Source organism: Chroicocephalus ridibundus, chromosome 11, assembly GCF_963924245.1.
Source record: "Chroicocephalus ridibundus chromosome 11, bChrRid1.1, whole genome shotgun sequence".
Lineage (NCBI taxonomy): Eukaryota > Metazoa > Chordata > Aves > Charadriiformes > Laridae > Chroicocephalus > Chroicocephalus ridibundus.
Window position 1 is genome coordinate 12,130,087 of NC_086294.1, and position 21,073 is coordinate 12,151,159.

Consider the following 21,073-nt stretch of genomic DNA (forward strand, 5'->3'; position numbering starts at 1 on the left):
CCAACACTATGTCTTGATCCAGCATCCTGGAGAAGGCACACTTTCTTGAAAACGTATGTGGCCAGGGGTAACTTTATTTTTGCGTTACTGCTGTGATTCTATGCAGCATCTCTGTAGGTAGCTTTTTGTCTGGGCCGTTGATTTGGAAGGGACCTCAGAAGACAGAGCTAATACCATTTCTTGGGTGTTCTCCTTACATTCTGACTAGCCTTCATCTCGTATAGCCTGTGACATAGGACAACTGTTATAAATGCGTTATAATACACAGCAAGCCATCATGAGCTGCAGTTTGTTTGACAGTTGGGTTAAGAAGCTGACTACACAAATAGCAAGTGCTTTCTCTTTAATAAAATCTTCAAGTGCGTAAGTTGAGCCTTGAAAAAAAGGAATTTTAAAAGCATAAACGTGAGTACTTGCATGTGTGTGTACGTTCCACTGAAAGTCATAAGCTGCTTTTGTATGCTTGAGTGTGGTTTTAAAAAAAGGAATTTTAAAAGCATAAACATGAGTACTTGCATATGTGTGCGTGTGTATATGTTCCACTGAGAGTCATAAGCTGCTTTTGTATGCTTGAGTGTGGCGCTCGTGTGTAGGGACGATGCTGACCGTGCCTGAGTCCTGGCTCCCATCTCTCCCAGGTACGCGGTTACCCTGGGACGAGCAGTGGCTGATAGAGTCTCTCTCCGACTCAACCATCTACATGGCCTATTACACAGTGGCTCATCTCTTACAGGGAGGTAACCTGCGGGGCCAAGGAGAATCTCCTCTGGGCATCAGGTGAGGGAGAGTGAATCATTAAGTTTTCTTGTTTAATTAGGTGTGCTTATCTCCTGAATTGTTCTTGACAAAGACTTGCCAAGCAGGCTGATTCTTTGCTTTTGTGTATAAAAGCATCATTGTTAAAACTTAACCTGCTGTTAGCTAAGTTACAGCAAATCTGCAGAAGGGAAATAAGGAAAGAGAAAGGAGTATGGAGGCCAGAGGGAGAGGAGGAATATCCCTCAAAGCGGAACTGTATGCAGAGTAAATCACCTTTTTTAATACTTGTTTGACTTGCCTTAAAGTGGTCCTTGCCAGGTGTTTTTGAGTGATTGGTTTCAGTGGCTGCCGAAGTGTCTCTGCTTATTGAGACTGCTTTGCAACTATAAAATATCGTGTGCTTCCGTGTACAAAGTGGGCAGGATTACCGCTTAGTTTTGGTCACTGTATTAAAAGTTGGTAACCCTCTTAGAAGCTTAGAACCATCTTTTATCCACAACTCGTATTTGTAAACCTTCAAAGTAGGAGGGAGAGGGCATTTGTACCAGAATACCTTCTAAGATTGCTCTGTGGCCTCCTGGTTGGAGTGGTGGTGAACTTCCAGTGACAGAGATCAGAGAGGTGAGGGGGTACAACTCATCTGGAATTGAAAAAGCCCACTACCAGTTGTGCCTTGAATCTTATGCTCTAATTCTGCGTGTTTGAACTGTTTTCCCTGAGTGGTTTACACATTGGAACTGGAACTTGCCTTATTCAATGCTGTAACTAATCTCAAAACCATTTCCAAAGTGAAGGTTCTTACAAACGGAAATAGTTGCAAAAGTCTTGTCAAGGTTTTAATTTTGGTTCAAACCCCTGTAATTATAGAGAGGCTGCCTACATACCAGTCACGTCTGGTTACAAACTTTGAAGTGAGCATCCTGAGAACTGAATTATAGATTTGATCTATTTAACTATATGGAATTAGAGCATACTCTTATGCAGGTAGATAACATCTTTCTTACAGTGTTAGCAAACACTTTTTACCGAGACTTACTCTGTGGGGTAAAGTAAAAGGATATTTCGTTTCTTATATTGGACGCGCTCATCTGATTTTAGACAAAGACCTGTGCACTCTTTGTCCGTGTTTGCTCTGCTTATCAAATGGAGTATGTTGTGAGAGTGAATCAATGGTTTTAAGCTGTCTTACTCAAAATGCTGTGGAGTGTAAGAGGAGCTTTTACTGCCATCTCAATATGGGACTTATTCTGTGCAGGGCACATCAAATGAGCAAGGAAGTTTGGGATTACATCTTCTTCAAGTCAGCTCCATTTCCTAAAACAGAGATTCCAAAAGAAAAGTTGGACAAGCTAAAGGAGGAGTTTGAATTTTGGTATCCTGTGGATCTCAGAGTTTCTGGCAAAGATCTTGTTCCAAATCATCTGTCATACTACCTCTATAATCATGTGGCTATGTGGTCAGATCAAAGGTAAGTTTGGAGATAATGCAAAGGAGATAAAGCTGGAGAGTTTATAGTTCTGGGACATTTGCTAATGACTTTTTTGGACTGTACAACATTCAGAATTAAGTTGAAAATGTATTCTTTCATATTGCAGCTTTGTTACAGTTGTCTATAATAGAATTTATTGAAATTGAAGGCTTTTTACCATTATTTCCCCTGGTTTTTCTAGAATCCTTTAAAGATTTTAAGATGCAAGATTCTTACATAAAAATTCTAAAACATTGTTTAAAGCAAAACTGAAATCTAACTGCATGATATGACTTTAGTTGACTTGCTGAAATCCCTGTCTGTTCTCAATACTGGAATTTTAGCATGTAGCGTAATTGACATGGCAGTTTCCATCAGCTCCAGAGCACACCTAAGGATTTATATGTCCTAACTAAACAGTGCCTTGGCTTAGTGCTTCTTTAGAGGATATGTGTAAAAATGTATTGAATCCTGAATCCGCACTGGTGTATCTTTAGGGTTTTTCCCTCCTTTGGGAGTGGAGAGACTACTGAGTAGCACCACCTAGAGCTAAATCCAAAGGCAGCCGAAGTTGGTATTGGGGCGATTGATGCTAATTTTCCTTTCTGTTAGCTGTCTATGGAGGCAGGAAATGCTCAGTTAGATAGCCACGTAAAAAAGCAAATGTGTAAAGGTAGAGAACAAATTTTAACTTCAGCTTTCATTGGCCTGTTTTATAAAAGTCAAATGTCTTTGGTAAGTATCTCCTCCTGTGTATTTTCCAGTATTGAATTGTATTCCTGCATGGGATTTTAAGTAACTTTATTATCATGGAGTTTTCTTTTACTTCTCAAGGATCACTAAAGCAGTGTGTCCGTATTCCCATGGACTGCACAGCACAGGTTGAGAATCTTTGCTGGTCAGTGGTGCTTTTAGACAGATATGGTTCTGTGCATTACAATACTGTGTTTGCATTCCCTTGAACTTTTATGTCAGAGTTGAGAAAATGGCTTTTCCTATATACAGATTTATACACATATAGTAAAGATGGTGGTGGGGAATTTCATATCTGCTTCCTGCATTGGAAGAGATAGGTGGGACTTTGCTCTATCAAGTGCTGTTGGGCAGTGCCAGTCACTGGTCTTTAATTTAAATGTAGCTGAATAGAAGGTGGGGTAAATGAAATATAATTGTAGGTGCAACGCTCCCTGCTTTGCATTTCATCCGTGATAATTCCTAGACCTTATATTGTAGTTCTTTCCATCTTCAGATGCTCCTTAATTTTTTTTTTAAGACACCCTCTAGGTGTTTTTTTGAAGATTCCACTTAAGGTGTTCATCCCAAACTGGAACATAAAAAGTTTGTTCTTTCTTTTAAAAGAGAAAAAATGTACTTCCTTTGTCAAATACTTTGTATCTTGTCTTGAAACAGAGAGAAATGGCCAGTAGCTGTGAGAGCGAATGGACATCTCCTCCTTAATTCTGAAAAGGTACAGTGAGGTTTTGTGTATGAGATGGCTTTTGTGGTTGTCAAAACAGGCGCTTGCCAGCCAGACTGGAAAAATCCTTCTTGGAATTTAAGAGGAGGAAATAGTGAAAATTCTAGTTTCTTCATTGGTGCCCTCCAGTTTTTCATTCATCAGAGGTAAAGACCTGCCTTTCCTCCAATTCTGTCTTACACTTTTCTTAAGTTAGCTCTTGTATAGCTTCACCAGTTTAGTAAAGATTTCAGTGCATTTCTGTGAAGTTTTAGGGTAATACAGAATGTAGAATGATTATTTTTTTTTTACTAAATTTTAGCTTTGTTAAGCATTGGAGTAGGTGCAGTGAGAGAGAAAAGGTTAGTGCCAACAACTTGCTGATATATGCAAGTTCTGAAATTGAATGTAATTGGATTTAAAAGTGCCTGAACCTGGGAATTAGGCCTTGGAGACTGTTCAATATGAAGCAAAAAAACCTCCACCGGAGTCCTCCTTGAAAAATCAATGCAGGATGAGCTGAAAACTCCAATTTTGTAGTACTTAAGTTTAATTCAGGTAACTTCTGGAATTAAATTTTGGTATCAGCTGTCCCATTTTTCGAAGCCTGACAAAGTCTAGTGCGGAACCCACACGATGCAGAAGGCAGTGACCGTTTCCCTGCAGCTGTGGTGACCTTAGTCATAACAACTCATGCAAGTCTCAAGACAAGCTCGATATTCAGGAGCTAGCTGAGCGCTTGCAAAGTTTAGTTTGCTTTTACTGTGATTCAGTTCAGATTTACCAAATTGCTTTTGCTACAATTCATAAGAAAATACTTTCACAATGGTTCGCCCCAAACCCTTGTTGCGTCTGTCTTGCTTATCCAACGACAAAACGGATGTGAGAGAAAACAGACACTCCTCTATTTCTTTCAGATGTCTAAATCCACAGGCAACTTTCTTACCCTAACTCAAGCTGTTGACAAGTTCTCTGCAGATGGTAAGTGTGTTATGGCCTGCATGAGGTTTTCAGTTATGCCAAAATGACTAAAATTAGTGCTTTGCTCTCAAAGGAGCAGTGGTTTTATTGGAGTAATGAATTGCACTAAATCTAGTATTTACCACCTGCTTTTGTTTGAAAAGCTGAACTCTGTTTAGAAAATTGGGATGTATGTTAGCACAACATCTGTTTCAGCCAGGAACTGCTCCTGGTGTTGAGAGCTCCTAGAGGGTCCGTGTTTCATTCTTCTGTGTTCGCTGAAGAGATCAGAACATAAGGCATGCACTGTGGCTGCCCACTGTGTGTGTACGTGCATGCCCTGGTTCCTTCTTGCACACTCTTGTGTTTTGGACAGTGATTGTACTGGTCTCCTGGTTCTTGGTGTTAGTCTGCTTTGCTTCCCAAGGAGGGTAGTGCACCTCTCCTGGGTAAAGGGCATCCTTTGGGACATCTCTCTCTAGCTGGCCAGGCAGTTTGTAAATTCACTTTGCATTTTAGTAACTCCTAATGAAAAGCTAGTTGAAATTCACTTTGAGTCCCATGCCTCCTGCATCTCTGTCTACCAGCACATTGCATGCTGGCCATGTTAGCTGGTCCAGTTTCTTGCAGGCATGCGTTTAGCCTTGGCTGATGCTGGAGACACTGTTGAAGATGCCAACTTTGTGGAAGCCATGGCAGATGCTGGTATTCTTCGTCTCTACACATGGGTGGAGTGGGTAAAGGAGATGATTGCAAACAGAGACAGTCTAAGAAGCGGTCCTGCCAACACCTTCAACGACAGAGTCTTTGCCAGGTACTGTACAAAGGCTAATAGACAGATGGTCCATTTTTTTTTTTTTTTCTTGCAAGGAGCATCTCTGTAGTTATTTTTTTTCTGCGAATTAATTAATTCCATAAAACAAACACTTTACAGAACAGGTTATGTGATTGTGCCGCACTGATGACATTGATGATGGTGTTTTACACAGTGCTGTCATTGTGTGGGGCAGAGTCCAATATTGATGTTCCCACTTCCCTTCCCTCCCTAGTGAGATGAATGCAGGCATAATGAAGACAGACCAAAATTATGAGAAGATGATGTTTAAGGAAGCTCTGAAAACTGGCTTCTTTGAATTTCAGGTAGGAGGAATCTTCTTAGGTATTTGTTACTGTGTGGATTTCTTTTGATCCTGATGTCTCTGATCCTTGATTGTACAGCTGAATTGGATTCAGAATTGTGCCAAGAAAGAAGAGTACTTTAATGGAATAAATCTGAAATTATACAGGTCTGCTTGGGTCATTTTTACAAACGTCTAGAGGAGGACAGCTGTGATGCTGCAAATAGTCCTGATGTCTAATATGAGCAAAAAGCTGCTTAAAAAAGACACTGTTAAACAGAGTGTTTCCTTTCTTTAGCCCCTTTGTAATAAGGAACTATTCATAGGAAATTCAGATAATACATCAACAAAATTGTTTGGAAGCAGAGTGCTTTTTCTTATGTTCCATAAACAGTGTCTCCAGAGTGTCTGCTGAACTGTGCCACTTCACTTAATGAATTACAGAGACTCCTTCATGTGGCTCCTTTATGATATTCAGGAATATGATTGAGTAGGCTGAATTATGTGTGTAATGATAGATCATATTCATTGTCTTTTTCTTAGTACTTACTAGTATCTTTATGCAAGCTATTTGCGATGATAGTACCTGATACACAGTTGTGGATATTTTTGTCTTTTATGTCTGTGACAATAAACACTTTTTTAAAAGTACCATATTATTGCAAAAATCAAATGGCCAACAGCCAGATTCACACTCAGGTGCTTCAGAAAAGTACAGTTCTTGTAATAATCCATTATTGACTTCTAAGCTGCTTACATTCTAAAGCCATATTAGAGCAAGGAATTGTGTGTGTGTTCTTCTAATTGTTTCTCCCTGGCAGTTGGAGTGTGTTAATGGTGGTAGCATTGGCTGTCTTTCAGGCAGCAAAGGACAAATACCGTGAGCTGGCGATAGAAGGAATGCACAGAGAGTTGGTGTTTCAGTTTATTGAAGTTCAGACTCTGCTGTTGGCTCCTATCTGTCCCCACTTATGTGAGCACATCTGGTCACTGCTGGGAAAGGTACTAAAGTCTCAGTCTTGTCATTTGATTTGGATCTAAGCTTTTACCGATTTTTAGTAAGGCTCATATCAGGCTTATGGATGTCTTTCATATGCAAGTAGAAGAAACGTATGTCTTACGATATGAAGAGCCATAATAGCTGATTGTCCGTAGGACAGTAAACATACGGAGCAAGCCTCTTAATGTGATGATACATGAAACTTTAATACAAGTCACTTTGGTTGTGGACTCACAAAGAGGTCATCTAAAATTAACCCAAATAATGCAATATTTCTACACTTATGCATGAAACTTAGTTGTTGGGTTTTTTTTTTTATTGCCTTGTGCTTGTAGATGAAGTTATGTAGCTATATGACAGGTGTAATTGTATGTATAGTCCTTAACACATTGCAAATAAATACTTGTTGGCTGTATAGTTATTCCTTTACAACCTGGCTGTAAGTGGGTGCTCATTGGGGTTCAGACTGTCTTAACTCCAGTTTCCAGTCAAGCTACAATGGCTAGAAAAACCACCACATAGTGATGTGTTTTCCTCTCAGTGCATGTCACTTCTCCCTTTCTTCCAAGCCCGGTTCCATCATGAGTGCCTCTTGGCCGACAGCGGGTCCTGTGGATGAGGTGTTAATTCGCTCCTCTCAGTACCTGATGGAAGCAGCTCATGACCTCCGCCTCCGCCTCAAGAACTACATGGCACCCGTGAAAGGAAAGGTGGAGTGTACTGGGTCATCTTTCTAAGTGTGTGTACTTGATAATTCCCTATTGCCTTAGGACTCCTTCCTAACTCTTGTTCTTCGCTTCCTTAGAAAACTAGTAAAGAACCTGCCCAGAAGCCTTCTCACTGTACCATCTACGTGGCAAAGAACTACCCGCCGTGGCAGCACACCACCTTATCGCTTCTGCGCAAGCACTACCAGGTGGTCATCCTGTCCTGTTTCTTTGGGCTGCTTAACTGCTTTCTTGTGGGCTCTTCTTTTCTGTCTGTAGAAAGCTTATAAGCAGTAATTTGTTACCAAATTATTTAAATATAAAGCAAGATAGTTTTACTTTTCTTTATCCTTTTATAACTGTCCAGTAAATTTTGGTGCTTAATGAAAACGTCCCAAGGAATGTCATTGATTTGACAGTATGATTTCATTGTTTATTGACAATCTGAGTAAAAAGCGACCCATGTCCTGTTATTTTTTTCATTTTTAAGTGGATAGCTTTTAAAATACACTTTGCAAGTATATTTCTGAGGAAACATTGTTGACTGACAGATTAATTCTGCCTTACTATGCAAGTGGGCTCAGAAATGTTATTTTGGTCCTCGAATAGGTGTAAACTATTCAGTGATGTTACAAGAAATATGTTGAATGGAATATGTCAGTCATAAGTAGAAGAAATAAGCTTTTCTGAAAGCAGAAGAATCTGTGCTTTGGACATGGGGCAACTGAGGAGAGTGGCTTTTGGCCTCCTGAGGCACCATCCTTCTTGGCTTGAACAAACCAATGTTGTAGCTGATAGATTAGAGAGTCATGACTTATGGCATTGAGATAAACCAACCTTCCTCATGTGAAATTTGGTTTTGGGGTGTTAAACTTTGGGCATTCTATTGGCTTTTTTCTGCATTGGTGTTAAAATCTGCTGTTTGGTGTGATGCACTAAATAGGATTGTTGCAAATATCTGAATTTTGGGTGTAAAACACCAGAAGTTCAGGAAACTAGTGCTTAAAAATGTGCTTGTGATAAGGCTTAAAAGTAGATTTTTAAATGCATTCTGGTAGAAAATTTAAGTATATTAGTATACAGTCACTGGAAAGAATAAAGAAAAAGCAGAATAATACTGAGTTGCCTGAATGGCAGTAGTTATCTGTTGGGTTTTTTTGTGTCAAAGACTTAAAATATGACTTTTAAAATGTTTCACAGGGATGGGAAAATGGAATATTCCACATTCCTATATGTGGAATCAATGATGATGACAAACCTTGCTGGTATTTATGGAAAAGCATGAAGGGTATATGATATTAAAGGGCAAGGTTTTTTACTGATGCCTATACTTTTTAATGGATGTTCACCAATGTTTAGGTCAGTGGAGGTCACCTGCCAGACAATAAAGTAATTGCCAGTGAGCTTAACGCCCTGCCGGAGCTGAAGAAGTATATGAAGAAGGTTATGCCTTTTGTTGCCATGGTTAAGGTAAGTGTCAGAGGGACAGTTCTCGTACAAAAAAAGCTTTTGCGACTGAAACATGTCAGACGAAGGCAATGACAATCTGTAACTTTGTGCCACAGGTATTGTTTCCTTTATTTCGTTCCTGGATCTCCTACTAACTTTTGACTTGAGTCTGTATCTTGCTCCTTGATCTTCATGTTTTTATTTATAAACTTCGACACCTCTGGAAGAAAGATACAATAAAAATGTCTCTGTGAATTAGCCCAGTGAACTCATGGTCTCATTGAGGCTTGGTCGTTTGTGTACTTCACAGGTTGTACAATCTGTGCTTCAAATACAAGTGGATTTCTCTATGCATAGCATTTGACTTTTCTAGTTTTTCGTGAGAATAAGGTGTTGCTTTGGAGACATAAAAATGCTTGGAAAGTTAAGAACAAGGCTAGAGATAGTTGATTATGCTACATTTAAGGGAAGAAAAAAGGGACTCTTCTTAGCCCTAAATGAAATTAAGAATTTTCTGCATCGTTCTTATGTTCTTGTCACTAATATTCTGATATTTCATTGTTATTTTCCTAGTCATGCAAGCCTGTGAAAATCTTGGCTTGCGTTTTTTTCTAAGAAACTTTTTTTTGCTTGTGGTTGCAGATAAAAATTCAATACATCAACTAGGAATGTTCAAGAAGCAAAGAATAAGCAAAATCTTAAATAAAAAAAAAGGGGGGGGCGGAGTAGGGTTTAAAAGTATTTTGACTTCTACTCATGTTTATAAATGGAGGTGCTCTTTTGCCGCCTCTCTAGGGTTATTCTAATTGTTCCTTTTCATGGTAGCTCAGAAGCCTTCAGAGGAACAGGGAGCAGAAAGCAGCTATGGCGCTTCCTGCGTAAGTGAGGTGTGTAAAGAGCCGTAGTGATGTGTTAGATCAGCCGACGGAGTCGGAAAAGGTCAGACGAGCTTTCAGTCCTGCAAGTGTGTTAGGGCTGAAACAGCCCTAGTGTTTGATGTCCTCGGTCTGGCAACAGTTAGTGCTTCTGGTCCACGCAGGGGGTGGGTCAGCGTGCTGAGGCGTACCCAGTCATCCATCCTTTCGCTTTTGAAGAGCAGTTGGCAATTTCACATAAAGACATAGAAACATCGGAGTTCAGGCTTCCTAGATCAGTATGTTTTTCTCCGAAACCAATTATTCGGCAATTCCACTGTACAAGGAGCATTTCTGCTTGTGCTTCCTGTTCGTCAAAGGAGAGCTTAAATGTAGAAGAAACTTTTGTGATTTCCAAAGGGAAGCAATTCAGAGTTAATGCAGGGAATCCTTCCCATTAAACTGACAAGGGAAGCAGGAAACCACAACCGTGCTGAGTCTGACAAAGCAGGGCTTCAAAGCAGACAGCTGGCTCAGCATATGAAAGCGAGAAAGGGACAGATTAAATTCCAAAGTGGAAGTTCTGTTTTAGTAAAAAAAAAAAAGAAAAAAATTCACATGGTTTTTATATTGCTTGTAATACTTTGTCTCTTGTGACTGTTGCTGTTGGCTTTCTGGACTAATTAAGTTACTTTTATGTTGACATATAAAGTAGTTGTTATTTCCCTGCAGAGAACTTGTTTTACAACTGCTGTGAACATGTCCAGTTGTTCTCTGCTCGTCCTTTATTTTAAACTAGGTCATAAGACTGAATTTCCTGCTGTGAAATACCACTGAAGTGCTGACTTATTTTGTGAATTCTCAACCTGCGCATTAAGTAGGGATTATAAATAACTGTGAATGTCAAACACCTTTTCAATTCTATATTAAAAATGTGTTCTAATTGCTCTTACTCCTCCCATCAGTGTCACTAATTCCCTGTAGAAGAAACCCTGTTACAAGAAAATTATTGCTGCTACGTTAGCATGTTGTGCCAGCAGAGAGCTGTCATATTTAAAAGCTTATTCTTTTCATGACTAATGTAGATAGTTTGCCATTTTGAAGCATCATTTTAGTTGCAGTGTTTAGAGGGGTTTAACCCTTTTTTTTTCTTTTTTTCCTTTGCCAGGAAAATCTGGAGAAGAATGGATCACGTGTTCTTGATCTGGAACTAGAATTTGATGAACGTGCAGTGCTCATGGAGAATATTGTCTATTTGACAAATTCCTTGGAGGTCTGTGTATACTCGACATAGTCATTGCTTGGTGCTTTTTGGGATAGCTGGAGGTCCAGCCTTTCCTAAGGCTCTAAGCCTGCTTACATGAACTGCTGGGTGTATGTTGCTCACGTAATAGATATTTTTTTTTTAATCAGCTTTCTGTATTTTGATCTTGCTGTTTAAATTTGTCGAATATAGGTGTATAAATCTGTTAAATACAGACATGAGGCACCGGTAGGTGTGTGGTATACAGACACGTTCCCCCAAAGCAGAGGTGGGTTTTGCTGCAGTACTGGTTGTTTCTGTGATAGTGAAGTCCAGTGACGCTTTTGAAGAGACATTTTTCGCTGAGCCAACCAGTATCTTATATTTTTTCAGTTAAAGAAATGAGGAGATGTTTCAAGGCATTGACAGTAAGAGTGATCAGAGTCCTTAGCCTTGTGTCCTTGGACTCTGACGATGTTCACCGTAGCAGATTACCCTGCCCTCTTCAAGGGGCAGGTCTGGGCAGGGCTTTTAAAAACTATGGTATATAGTAAAATGGATGCCAGTCTAGTAGCAGTTATGCTGCTGCTTATGCTAACCAGAATTTGGTTCAATAGACAATATGTTAATGAGGGGACAGCTCAGGCAGGTTTATGTAACAAAAAAAACCCCAAACACAAAACAAAAAAACCCGACCCAACCACCCCCAACCAAACGAAACCAAAACCCCTATAAACTGAAAATACATATATATTGCAAAACTTCATTTTGTAACCTCTACAGTATGACAGTGGATCTTTCATGTGGGAGAATCTAGAGAAACTTGAGATCTGGGCTATGAAATTTCCTGCAGCTTAACAGGAATGGTCAAGTTCTGCAGCAGGGCAGAATTGCCCCACACTTCTCTACAAGCTGGAGCTGGCCGGCCATCAGCTCTGCCTCAAAGGACTTTGGGGTTGCTGTGGCCTTGTCAAGATTAATATAAACTAACGTGAGTGTGCTGTCACCGCAGATGAGCCATGCTGCGTGCTGACCTGCATTAGGAGTCACCCGTATAGGACATGATTTGGCAAGTCAAGGGAGGTCATCCATCTCCCCTCAGCTCTGCTGAGCCCAATTCAGAGTGTGTCAGTGCTGTGCGCCCCTCTCATCCTCCCCCTCTCCACAGCCCCGGTTTAACGAGGCTTCGAGGGGTTGGGGCTGTTGACCAGAGGAGCATCGAGATGGCTGGGGGAGCCTCGAGTGCATGGCCTCCAGCTGAGGGTGAAGGAGGTGGGCTTGGTGAGGATCGCCAAGGGAGGGTCTCGGAGAAATCTGCTGCTGCTTAGGGTCGCAAAGACGATAAAGTCAACGTCTCTCTTGGCAGTGGGCTGAGAGTCAAACAAGGGGCAGTAACTGGGAGTTACTGCTGGAGGTGCGGCTTGTGAGGCTGAGGCAGGACATGAGGAGAAGTGTTTGCGAGGGTGGCGGGTAGTATTGGAGCAGGCTGCCCGGGGAGGCCATGGCATCTCCATCCTCAGAGGCGGACTTGGTCCAGTGTGGGCAGTAGTCCGACTTCGGGCAGGGAGAAGGTGACCTTCAGAGGTCCTTCCCAAACAATATGTTGTGATACTGGGTGTGCTAATGTTGCCTTATGCCAAGGCATGTTTACTTTCCACTTTACTATGTGAACAATTGTTTGATAAGCCTGGGAACTCCTGGTGTTCCCTCCAAAGCAATTAAACTCCTGGGTTTTTTGTCCGTCCCCCTCCCCTTTTTTTTTTTTTTTTTTAACAGCTGGATCACATTGAAGTGAAGTTCGCGTCTGAAGCAGACGATAAAATAAAAGAAGACTGCTGTCCTGGAAAACCATTTTCCACATTCAGAACTGAGGTAAAATTAGAAATTCTGATACTGGAGGTCTGAAAACTTAATTAAAAAAAACAAACCAACAATAAAAGCAAATATGTCACTTAAAAACTTGAATCAGACATGAACATTGGATTTTTTTTGCCTTTGATCCATCAGCCATTCAAAACAAGAAACATCTCCTGAAGCAATTATATTTTTATTTTTTTTCCCCTCTGTACAGAGCCCTAAATGTGACTGTGATTGCACCTTAGCTTTAAGGCTCTTCGAGCCAGCACAGTTTAATGATTTGATCTGAAGACTGTTAAAAACACGTGACTTCAGCACAGGCATATTCTGTATTTGTTTCTCTCAGCGTACGCCTCAACTACCACTCCGTAGTACAATACTACTCTGTATTCTAGTTAAAACACAGGCCGCAAATAGAGAATTGAGAAGGTCTTGCACAAGTATGGCTGGATCTCACTTCACCACTGTTATTTAGCAGTTGTTGCGTTGCATATGATACTTGTTTTAAGGTATTATAAATTTCCATGTGAAACTTTGTATTACTTGTTTGCTGAATCCTAAAGTGTTTTTTAATACTTTCTATGTTTTTCCGTTAGTTTATGTCGGGCTAATAAATGACGTTCGGTTGCATAAAACTAAAACCTTTCAAAAGTATTCTTACAGCTTTGTCATGCGCTCTTGGAGGAATTAGTGAGTAATGTGTAAGATTAGTGAAACTCATCAACAGTGGTATCATGTATGAATATTTCTAGCTCTAATACTTTTCAAAAGTTAAAATTTGATTGATTTCACTAAATATGTCCTATAAACTTGTGTATACTGTGGCTTATGTGTTGGAGAGTTGTGCAAGAGGAGTGCTTGCATTCAGCCACTGGCAGTAAGTGTTTCCAAATGACGTTTATCCATCCAGAATATTTGTTGATAGATGATGTTTATTTGTTTTAGTTTCATGTTTCCTCTGAGGCTTGGATCACAAATACAGATTCTCCTTTAATGTTTGTATTAACTTTCTTACAGCCCAGTGTGTCTGTATTTTTGGTGAACCCTCAACCGTCAAACGGCCACTTCTCGACAAAAATTGAAATCCGGCAAGGAGACAACAGAGAGACAGTGATCAGACGCTTAATGAAGATGGACAGAGGAATCAAAGGTAAAATACTGGCACAGACCTACAGCTGTCACATGCTGATTAGATTAATGTTTCCAGGAGAGAAGTGGAAACAAAGCTGCTGAAGTTTGTGCTGCTGTCATGGATACTTAGAAAGGAGCGAGAAGTTTTACGTTTAAGTGAACAAGGAAAGAGATAACCTGCAAATAGGCAGGCTTTTTTATGGGTTTTCCTCATTACTCATTTGTTCTGCCACTGATACACCGAAACATAGTTTCAGCCAGAGATTAATATGGATTTTATTTCCCCTTGTGCTTTGAATTTCCAAGAAAAAGAGTTAGTCCCAAACCGGTTATAGGCAGCTTCTGTCCCTTCTGTTTTGGACCCCAGGGCTGAAAAAAAAATTATCAAATTTATTTTTCTATTTAGCCTAAGGTGAATTAATTTAACAGTTGCTATGTTGGCTCCTAATAATTTCTGTCCCGGTTCATCGTGGAAATACTATGGAAAACACTTGCGGAAAAGTGGAAAAACACTTAAAACTGGGATTACCATTGTTTATGCCAAACTCAAACTTGCAACCTCTGTAGGAACTAGTTTAATATTCCTGTTGAATCCTCTGAGCTATTTATTCCTTCTCTACTCTTGTATTCTTTATGCACTAGTGCTTTATTTCGTCTGTTAAATGTTGAACCCTGCAGTGGTGAGAGAGACAATAAGTACTGGGAGAGTTTCTTTGAGAGCTCCCAGTCCATGGCAATAGCAGATTCCATCCTGAAAGCATTAAGACAAAAGCATTTCATCACCCCTGAACCTGACGTGGCATTTCAGCTGTGGTAGCGCTGCCTGTTGCATGCCCTGGTGTTAGCTGGCTCCAGCAGCGGGGACCCGCGCGAGAGCAGCCGGGGAGCCAGACCTTGCCCCTGCGTCTGACGGCATCACCGACAGAAGCTGGTGCCTCGGTGGTGCAGCCATGGCTCCGATAAAGGTCTCCAGGCAGAGCTTGGGGACCTGCTTTTGCTACAGCATATTTCCTTAGAGCATGTTGAGTGCGCTGCAGTGACCGATGTGCTGTGGCTTAGGAACCTGAATTCCATCATAGGAAAAAGTCCAGCTCTGTGGAGGTTCCTTTTGTTCGGCAACAATCCTGGGATTGCTGCCCATAATTACTTTGCTTCCTCTTGCTTTGCTTTCTGAACAGTTTTCTGCCTAGTAACTTTATGCAGGGCTATTAGTCTGCCATGTAATTTCTAAAGGTGATATGCACTTGACAGCCTAAAGGTGGTCTTTGTACGTAGTAGTATTTCAGAGTGGGTGCTTTTCCTCAGTTTTTCTTGGAAATAAGCAAATTTTCTAGCCTACTTGTTGATAATTTTAGTATTCTTTACTTCTCCACCTGCTTGGAAAGATATTTTAGGAAAACACAGAATAGCATGATAAAATTTCATGTTAGACGTTGTTGTAACAAGCATTAAGTTTCTGGCCAGTGTAATGAAAGAAAATAGCTTTCTTAAAGAAGCGGCAGCTGTGTTTTTGAATGCAGGAATTAAGAATCAAAGAAATCAGAAGCACTGTGAGCTGGGTATAAAAGGAAAACTGGACCTCATCGAAAAGCTTATGACAGCAAAGCTGTTTCTTTCTGTATCTTTCAACAGCTTGTGTTTATATCGATGTTTATCTGTAGAACAAAGACAACTGCACACTGATGATGGAGCACACAGAGAGGGATGTATGATGAAGAATGTAGCAAAATACAGTTTAGGGAAATGCGCTGTACGCATAGCAGATGTGTGTGCGTATCTGCTACCCTTCTGCGAGGTGGATATTTTGAAGTAATTGAAAACAAGTGAGATGAAGCAGTGACTCCTCCTCACTTGGCCTTTTCCAGAAGGTGTCTCTGTGCTGTTGGTGCGCAAGGACTGGAAGGTTGTACTTGGAGAAAGGCTTGGCTCAAAGATCCCAGGCTTCCTAAAGACTTTTCTTGGGCTGCTTAGCAGTCTATACTGGTGTGCATTTTAACAGGGAATTCTATTTAAAACAAGTCTCGCCTTCCCCTTTCTCCTAGTCTCTGAAATTCATTTCCTCAGAAAATGATACCATAACTGTTCGGTTACTCACAGGTGTCCCAAAACCAGATAAGGCAAATTTAGTGCTTAGTGTAGTATCGAGAGTTGGTATTTCTGTGTCGTTTATCCCCATTTCTGCTGGTAACTTGCTGTGTAACCACTGAATGACATCTTTATAGTGGGTGTAAATCTTAACATGAATGGTATTCCCGAGAGAATGTATTTCCTTGGAGTAGATATTTTAAAGTACCAAGTATTAAGTGTTGTTTTGATTAGTTCAGTTGATGCTATAGCTTGTGTGTAGGTCCCATAGCCTGACCAGCCAGTCTCTCTACTGCAGATCTCTCTAAAGTGAAGCTGATGAGGTTTGATGATCCTGTGCTTGGGCCACGCCGTGTTCCCGTCCTTGGCAAAGAAGAAGCGGAGAAAACGCCTATTCTGGAGCAAGCCATCTTCCACATCGACCTGGGCGAGAAGCACGTTCGCATTACTGAGAATGGCCTGACAAAGGACATTGGTGACACAATTGTTTATCTGGTTCATTAAACTGGCACATACCTGGCTTGGTCCCTGGCAGTGAGAAAAGTTCATAGAATGACTTTGAAAGCATCTGTACTGAACAAAGATGAGAATTTGTTCTAGAAGAAGAAAGCCCACCCAAATCAACCTAATTTTGCATGCAAGTTCACCCCTACTCTTTTAAATGTGGATATAATAAAATTATTTTCCTCTGGCCCTTTGGCTTTTCTTCAAAAGAAACCGTTATCCTGAATGCTAATGTGGTGGATCTTCCTTTTCAGCTGTGGCTAGTGTTTTCAGAAGCAAACTAGAGTACCACACTTGGAATTCTGCTCCCTCCAAAATAGGATGGGTTCTGGGGAGAGAGGCTGGTTGTAGATCTCCTGTAATAGAGGGGAAAAAGTTGCTTGCACGCTTCTGTATTTTAGTTTTCAATGACGCAGGTGACAGCACCATTAGGGCACTTCTACATGGGCTAGCAGTTCTGAAGAACTCGTAAGCAAGAGTTAAATACGAAGGTTCCATGATTCTCTGCTCTTAAAACAGGAGTGCCTGTGGCAAACACTGTTAAAGACTGACTTTTCCTTTCTTATTCTTTCATGAAACTATTCATAAATCTACTTTAAGTTGAAAGGTTAATGAGTTCAGACTTTCAGAACAATCAACATTGCTTCCTTACTCTTTGATAATCCATGGGGTTTTTTCCCTTCAGCAGCTGGCCAGAGAGCAAAGACTTTCCTCCAGATGTTTGGGAGAGCTGGCTGGGGGGGTGTGTGTGCTGTTTGCGTTTGGGTTTTTTTCTGCCATGAGGGGCAAGTTAAATAGTGGTGGTATTTCTTACAGTCTCAGTGTTCAAGTGAACGAGTCAAACTGATTGTTAATGAGAAAGATAGGGCTAAAAAGCTGGAATTTTTGTCTACTGTGATGTATTGGCTTCCAGGAGATGTCACTGCTACGCTGGTTCTTGTGCTTTTTTTCCCAATAAAAGGATAAAGAGTCTTTCTTGGTATTAGATTTCCCACTTCATTAACAAAATTCTGGCCTTACTTAGTAGTCTTCCTGTTACGATTTTGGCTGGAGAAATCTGGAAATGGATCCTCTTTTCTCCTTTTTAATTGAGCCAGTTTTTGGAGTCTAGAAATCCACAGCCATAAATAATGGGTTATTACTGTTATTTCCCAGCTCTCCCAGTTTTGTGCTGTGGCACCACAGGGTATTTTCTTGGCTTTCTGTGCCCTTCAGTCGTCTTCCTGTCAGGAGAAGGGGAGCGAGGGGTCGTCCCGGCTCTGGGCACGGTGTGACGTCAGGGCGCGGAGCGTGGTGATGTCACGGGTGCCACGTGCTGCAGCTGCTGCCAGGCGGCCGATCCTGTGCCCGCTGACAGCGTGAACGTCTTGGATCCTGTCGCTGTTGGTTCTTTCCTGGGTAACGCCTGCGGACAGGATTTCTCTTCTTTCTGGTCTCAAGTAAGGAGTAAAGTTGGGAACCCCTACGTCCCCTATGTAACATTATATGTAATCTGGAATATATATATAAAAAAAATCTGTATAGAAACCATATAGCTGATGAGAAACGAATGCTCACTGTTGCGCATTGCACTGTGAGATATCTCTGCAGCGAGGCTTGGGTAGGGCTCCTCTTACTCGGGAATTCGGTTCAAAGCAGCTTATTAATCCCTCCAGGCCTCGCAGGCAGAAGAGAGAATTATTGACTCTGGGGCACCAGCAGAGTATCCAGAATCTATATTTTGTTTAAAGCAGAAACAGTTATTCTTCAACAGCGCCTTGCTGTGTCGGAAGGATTGCGTGACCTCTGCTGCGTTGTTTTCGGCCGGAGTGGGAGCAGCAGCGATGACCGTGCAAGAGCAGGAGATGCCCGTGGGAGAGCTGCCAGGTGAGAGGCTGGTTTGGAATGGTTGCCGTTAGCATTTGTGCCGTCCTTCCTGGGATTCCCATTCCTGTCCATCGGTTCTTGACCTGTCTGCGTGGCAGTGGCAGACCTTGGTGCTGCGGCAGAGCCGGCTCTTGGCTCTGTCAGGTTAATGTGACAGGACTGGAGGCGTCCTCAGCCTCTCCTTCCCTGTGGCCCCCACTCCTGTCCCACGGGTGCTGCTGGGGCGCGGGAGCCCAAGGAGGGAGCAACGCCACCAGCACCTGACCGAAACCTTCTACCCTGGCAAAACGGGACCTCGAAGCCCTTTTCAGTGACATCGTGACTGGTGTGGTGCGTTCCCGGAAGGGCTGGAGAGCTGATGGCAGCACGGCTGTGAGCATCCAGGGGATGATGTGTGGTGACATGGCTGCGAGGTGCTGAAGTCCTGATGGGTACCATAGTTTGCCCTGGCAGCACCGGTGCCTCGCCACAGAGGCAGAGGGAGGTGGAGACGTGCTGGAGCCCAGTGGCAGGGAGACCGCAGGAACAAGCAAATCCTGGAAAGAGAACTGGCATAAAGTAAAGCAAAATGGTAGCACTGATCCTGTAAGTCTTCCTTCCTCCTTCGCAAGGTCACTCCGAACATGTAGAGTGTGTGTAATTAAAAATAGACAAGACCTTTTAACTTTGTGTGTTCTTGTTCTTTTTTCCAGTGCATAGCAAAGCACCAGGGGAGCCTGTGACGAGCCAGCCAGTGCTGCTGCTACTGTCACTGCCACCAGCGGGGGCCAGATCGCCGGCCTTGTTGCCTTGTTGTGGCCGACATCGACTTGTACGAGTTTGTGGGGCTGCTTCTTACCCCTCAAGTGCCTCAGCAAAGAAACACCCAGGTAACAGCCACTCGAGCCTGTCGCCTTTGCCTGTCCCTGCTAGGGTGCCCCGGCACCAGCTGCCGCGCTGGCAGTGTCCGCTGCAGCTGGGGGGCTCGTGGCCCTGGGGTGGTTTGGGGCCCCAGGTGGTTTGGGGCTCGGGGGCCCCCCGCCGTGGGCAGGGCTCTGCAAGGGGGCACAGCTAAAAGCTGCACAGGGTAAATCTGCGTTTTATCTGTGGCATAAAGGGGATTTGGTTGTTGCTCCTCTGATCTTTAAGCAGTGGCTGTTAGAGTAATTGCTGATCCATTAAGCAGAGGTAGATGTCTAATAGTAAGAATTTTTATTTCTTTTGATGTTTTATTTCTTTAGTAGCAGATTGGGTTTTCGCGTCCTTTTTTCTCTTTATTTGGGCGGGGGTCACATTACTTTCCTCCAGGCTTCTTTTATGTCTTTCATAATGTGTAAGGAGGAGAAAATCATCACCGCTAATCTGCATTAAGGACGTGAGTTAGATGCAAAGGCACGGAGCGCTTCAGCAGTGCTTTCTGAAAATACTTCTTTGGGTTTCATGCCGACACCGCTCTAAGAGCTGGGCTGCTCATTTGATGGAGGGAGGTTTATGAAGCTCCTGGGCTGATTCCGTGGGAGATGGGGTTTGCAGGTGTCTGATGGAGCCGAAGCCACTGAGGGGCCGAAGCGGCTGGGGCTGGACCCTGCTCGGGGCAGCAGCTCCTGCCTTGTACCTTTCCCTGTGCCAGGACCTCACCTAGAGAAGGCAAACCCAGGCTTTTCATCAGGTTTTCCCAGTTGATGCTTTCCTGGTTTCTCTCTGGAGAGATTGGGTCATGAAAACGTGGTGTTGGTGCTGATAACGTGAAACTGGGGGCCCAGCTTGGAGCTCCAGCCCTCTGCCCTGCACGGCCTCAGGGGCTTTGATTCTTCTGGCGTGGCTGTCGTGCAAATCCTCATCACAGAGATGGGAGGGCTGAAGGCCTCTTATTTCCCAGTTTGGCCTTTTTAAAGAGCTCACTTAAAGACTGCAGGGGTTTCATAAACAGGGACTTACCGGTGAGTTTAATGGAACAGGAAGCATTATATTGTTGTAATAATACCTTGTTTAAAGTACTGTTACTGTTGGTATAAAGCAGATTTAAACAACGTGATTCCATGGCAAAGCTCCGAGGGCTTTGGCTCCGCTGGGGATGGTGCGTTGCGCTGGATGTATTTACGCCTGAACTGCAGCCAAAGGCCGGGCAGATGAATCGCACCGGGCTGCGATAGCGAAGCGTTGGATTTACTTCAGGCAATAGCAGGGAGAGAGCGAGCGAAATACCCGCATGGGAGTCAGCGCTGATCCCCTGGGTGCTCCCAGGGTGCTGCAGTTCCTACTCGATTCTCCTTAATTTCTGCTGGAGCAGCGTCCCACAGGCTTTGAAGTCTGTCCCCGCCGCTGTTGGGGATGCTGAGAAGGGGGTTCACTCTGCCAGTTGATAGCTGCGGTTTGGCTGGCAGAGGAGATGGCACCTGGGCCCTACACGCTGGTTGCACCGGCACGTGCAGGATCCTGCAGCCAAATTCCTTTTTGATCTGAAAATCTGTTCTGGTACCTTGATGCATTTTTAAAGCAGAACTAATGCATTAAATCTAAGGAATTGCCCTGTCTCCTGCACGGAGGCAAAAAAAGCATTTGTTTTATAATGGAATGGCAACTCCGAGCAGCTCCTCATGTTTTTAAAGTAGTTTCTAAGGGCAGGGTTGTGTGTGT

At 42.6% G+C, this 21,073-nt stretch overlaps 1 protein-coding gene across 1 annotated transcript in view; it reads left to right on the top strand.

Moving 5' to 3' along the window:
• LARS1 (leucyl-tRNA synthetase 1) overlaps positions 1 to 16,778 on the top strand; it is a 32,941-nt gene extending 16,163 nt beyond the window's left edge. Inside the window, exons 19-32 of the mRNA XM_063349022.1 lie at positions 639 to 777; positions 2,015 to 2,227; positions 3,638 to 3,695; positions 4,601 to 4,664; positions 5,274 to 5,457; positions 5,693 to 5,783; positions 6,623 to 6,763; positions 7,331 to 7,471; positions 7,567 to 7,677; positions 8,828 to 8,938; positions 10,940 to 11,044; positions 12,791 to 12,886; positions 13,889 to 14,021; positions 16,386 to 16,778. Coding sequence (XP_063205092.1) covers positions 639 to 777; positions 2,015 to 2,227; positions 3,638 to 3,695; positions 4,601 to 4,664; positions 5,274 to 5,457; positions 5,693 to 5,783; positions 6,623 to 6,763; positions 7,331 to 7,471; positions 7,567 to 7,677; positions 8,828 to 8,938; positions 10,940 to 11,044; positions 12,791 to 12,886; positions 13,889 to 14,021; positions 16,386 to 16,591 — 1,793 coding nt within the window. The 3' untranslated portion in view covers positions 16,592 to 16,778. The remainder of the gene's footprint in view (positions 1 to 638; positions 778 to 2,014; positions 2,228 to 3,637; positions 3,696 to 4,600; positions 4,665 to 5,273; positions 5,458 to 5,692; positions 5,784 to 6,622; positions 6,764 to 7,330; positions 7,472 to 7,566; positions 7,678 to 8,827; positions 8,939 to 10,939; positions 11,045 to 12,790; positions 12,887 to 13,888; positions 14,022 to 16,385) is intronic.
• The last annotated feature ends 4,295 nt before the right edge of the window (positions 16,779 to 21,073 follow it).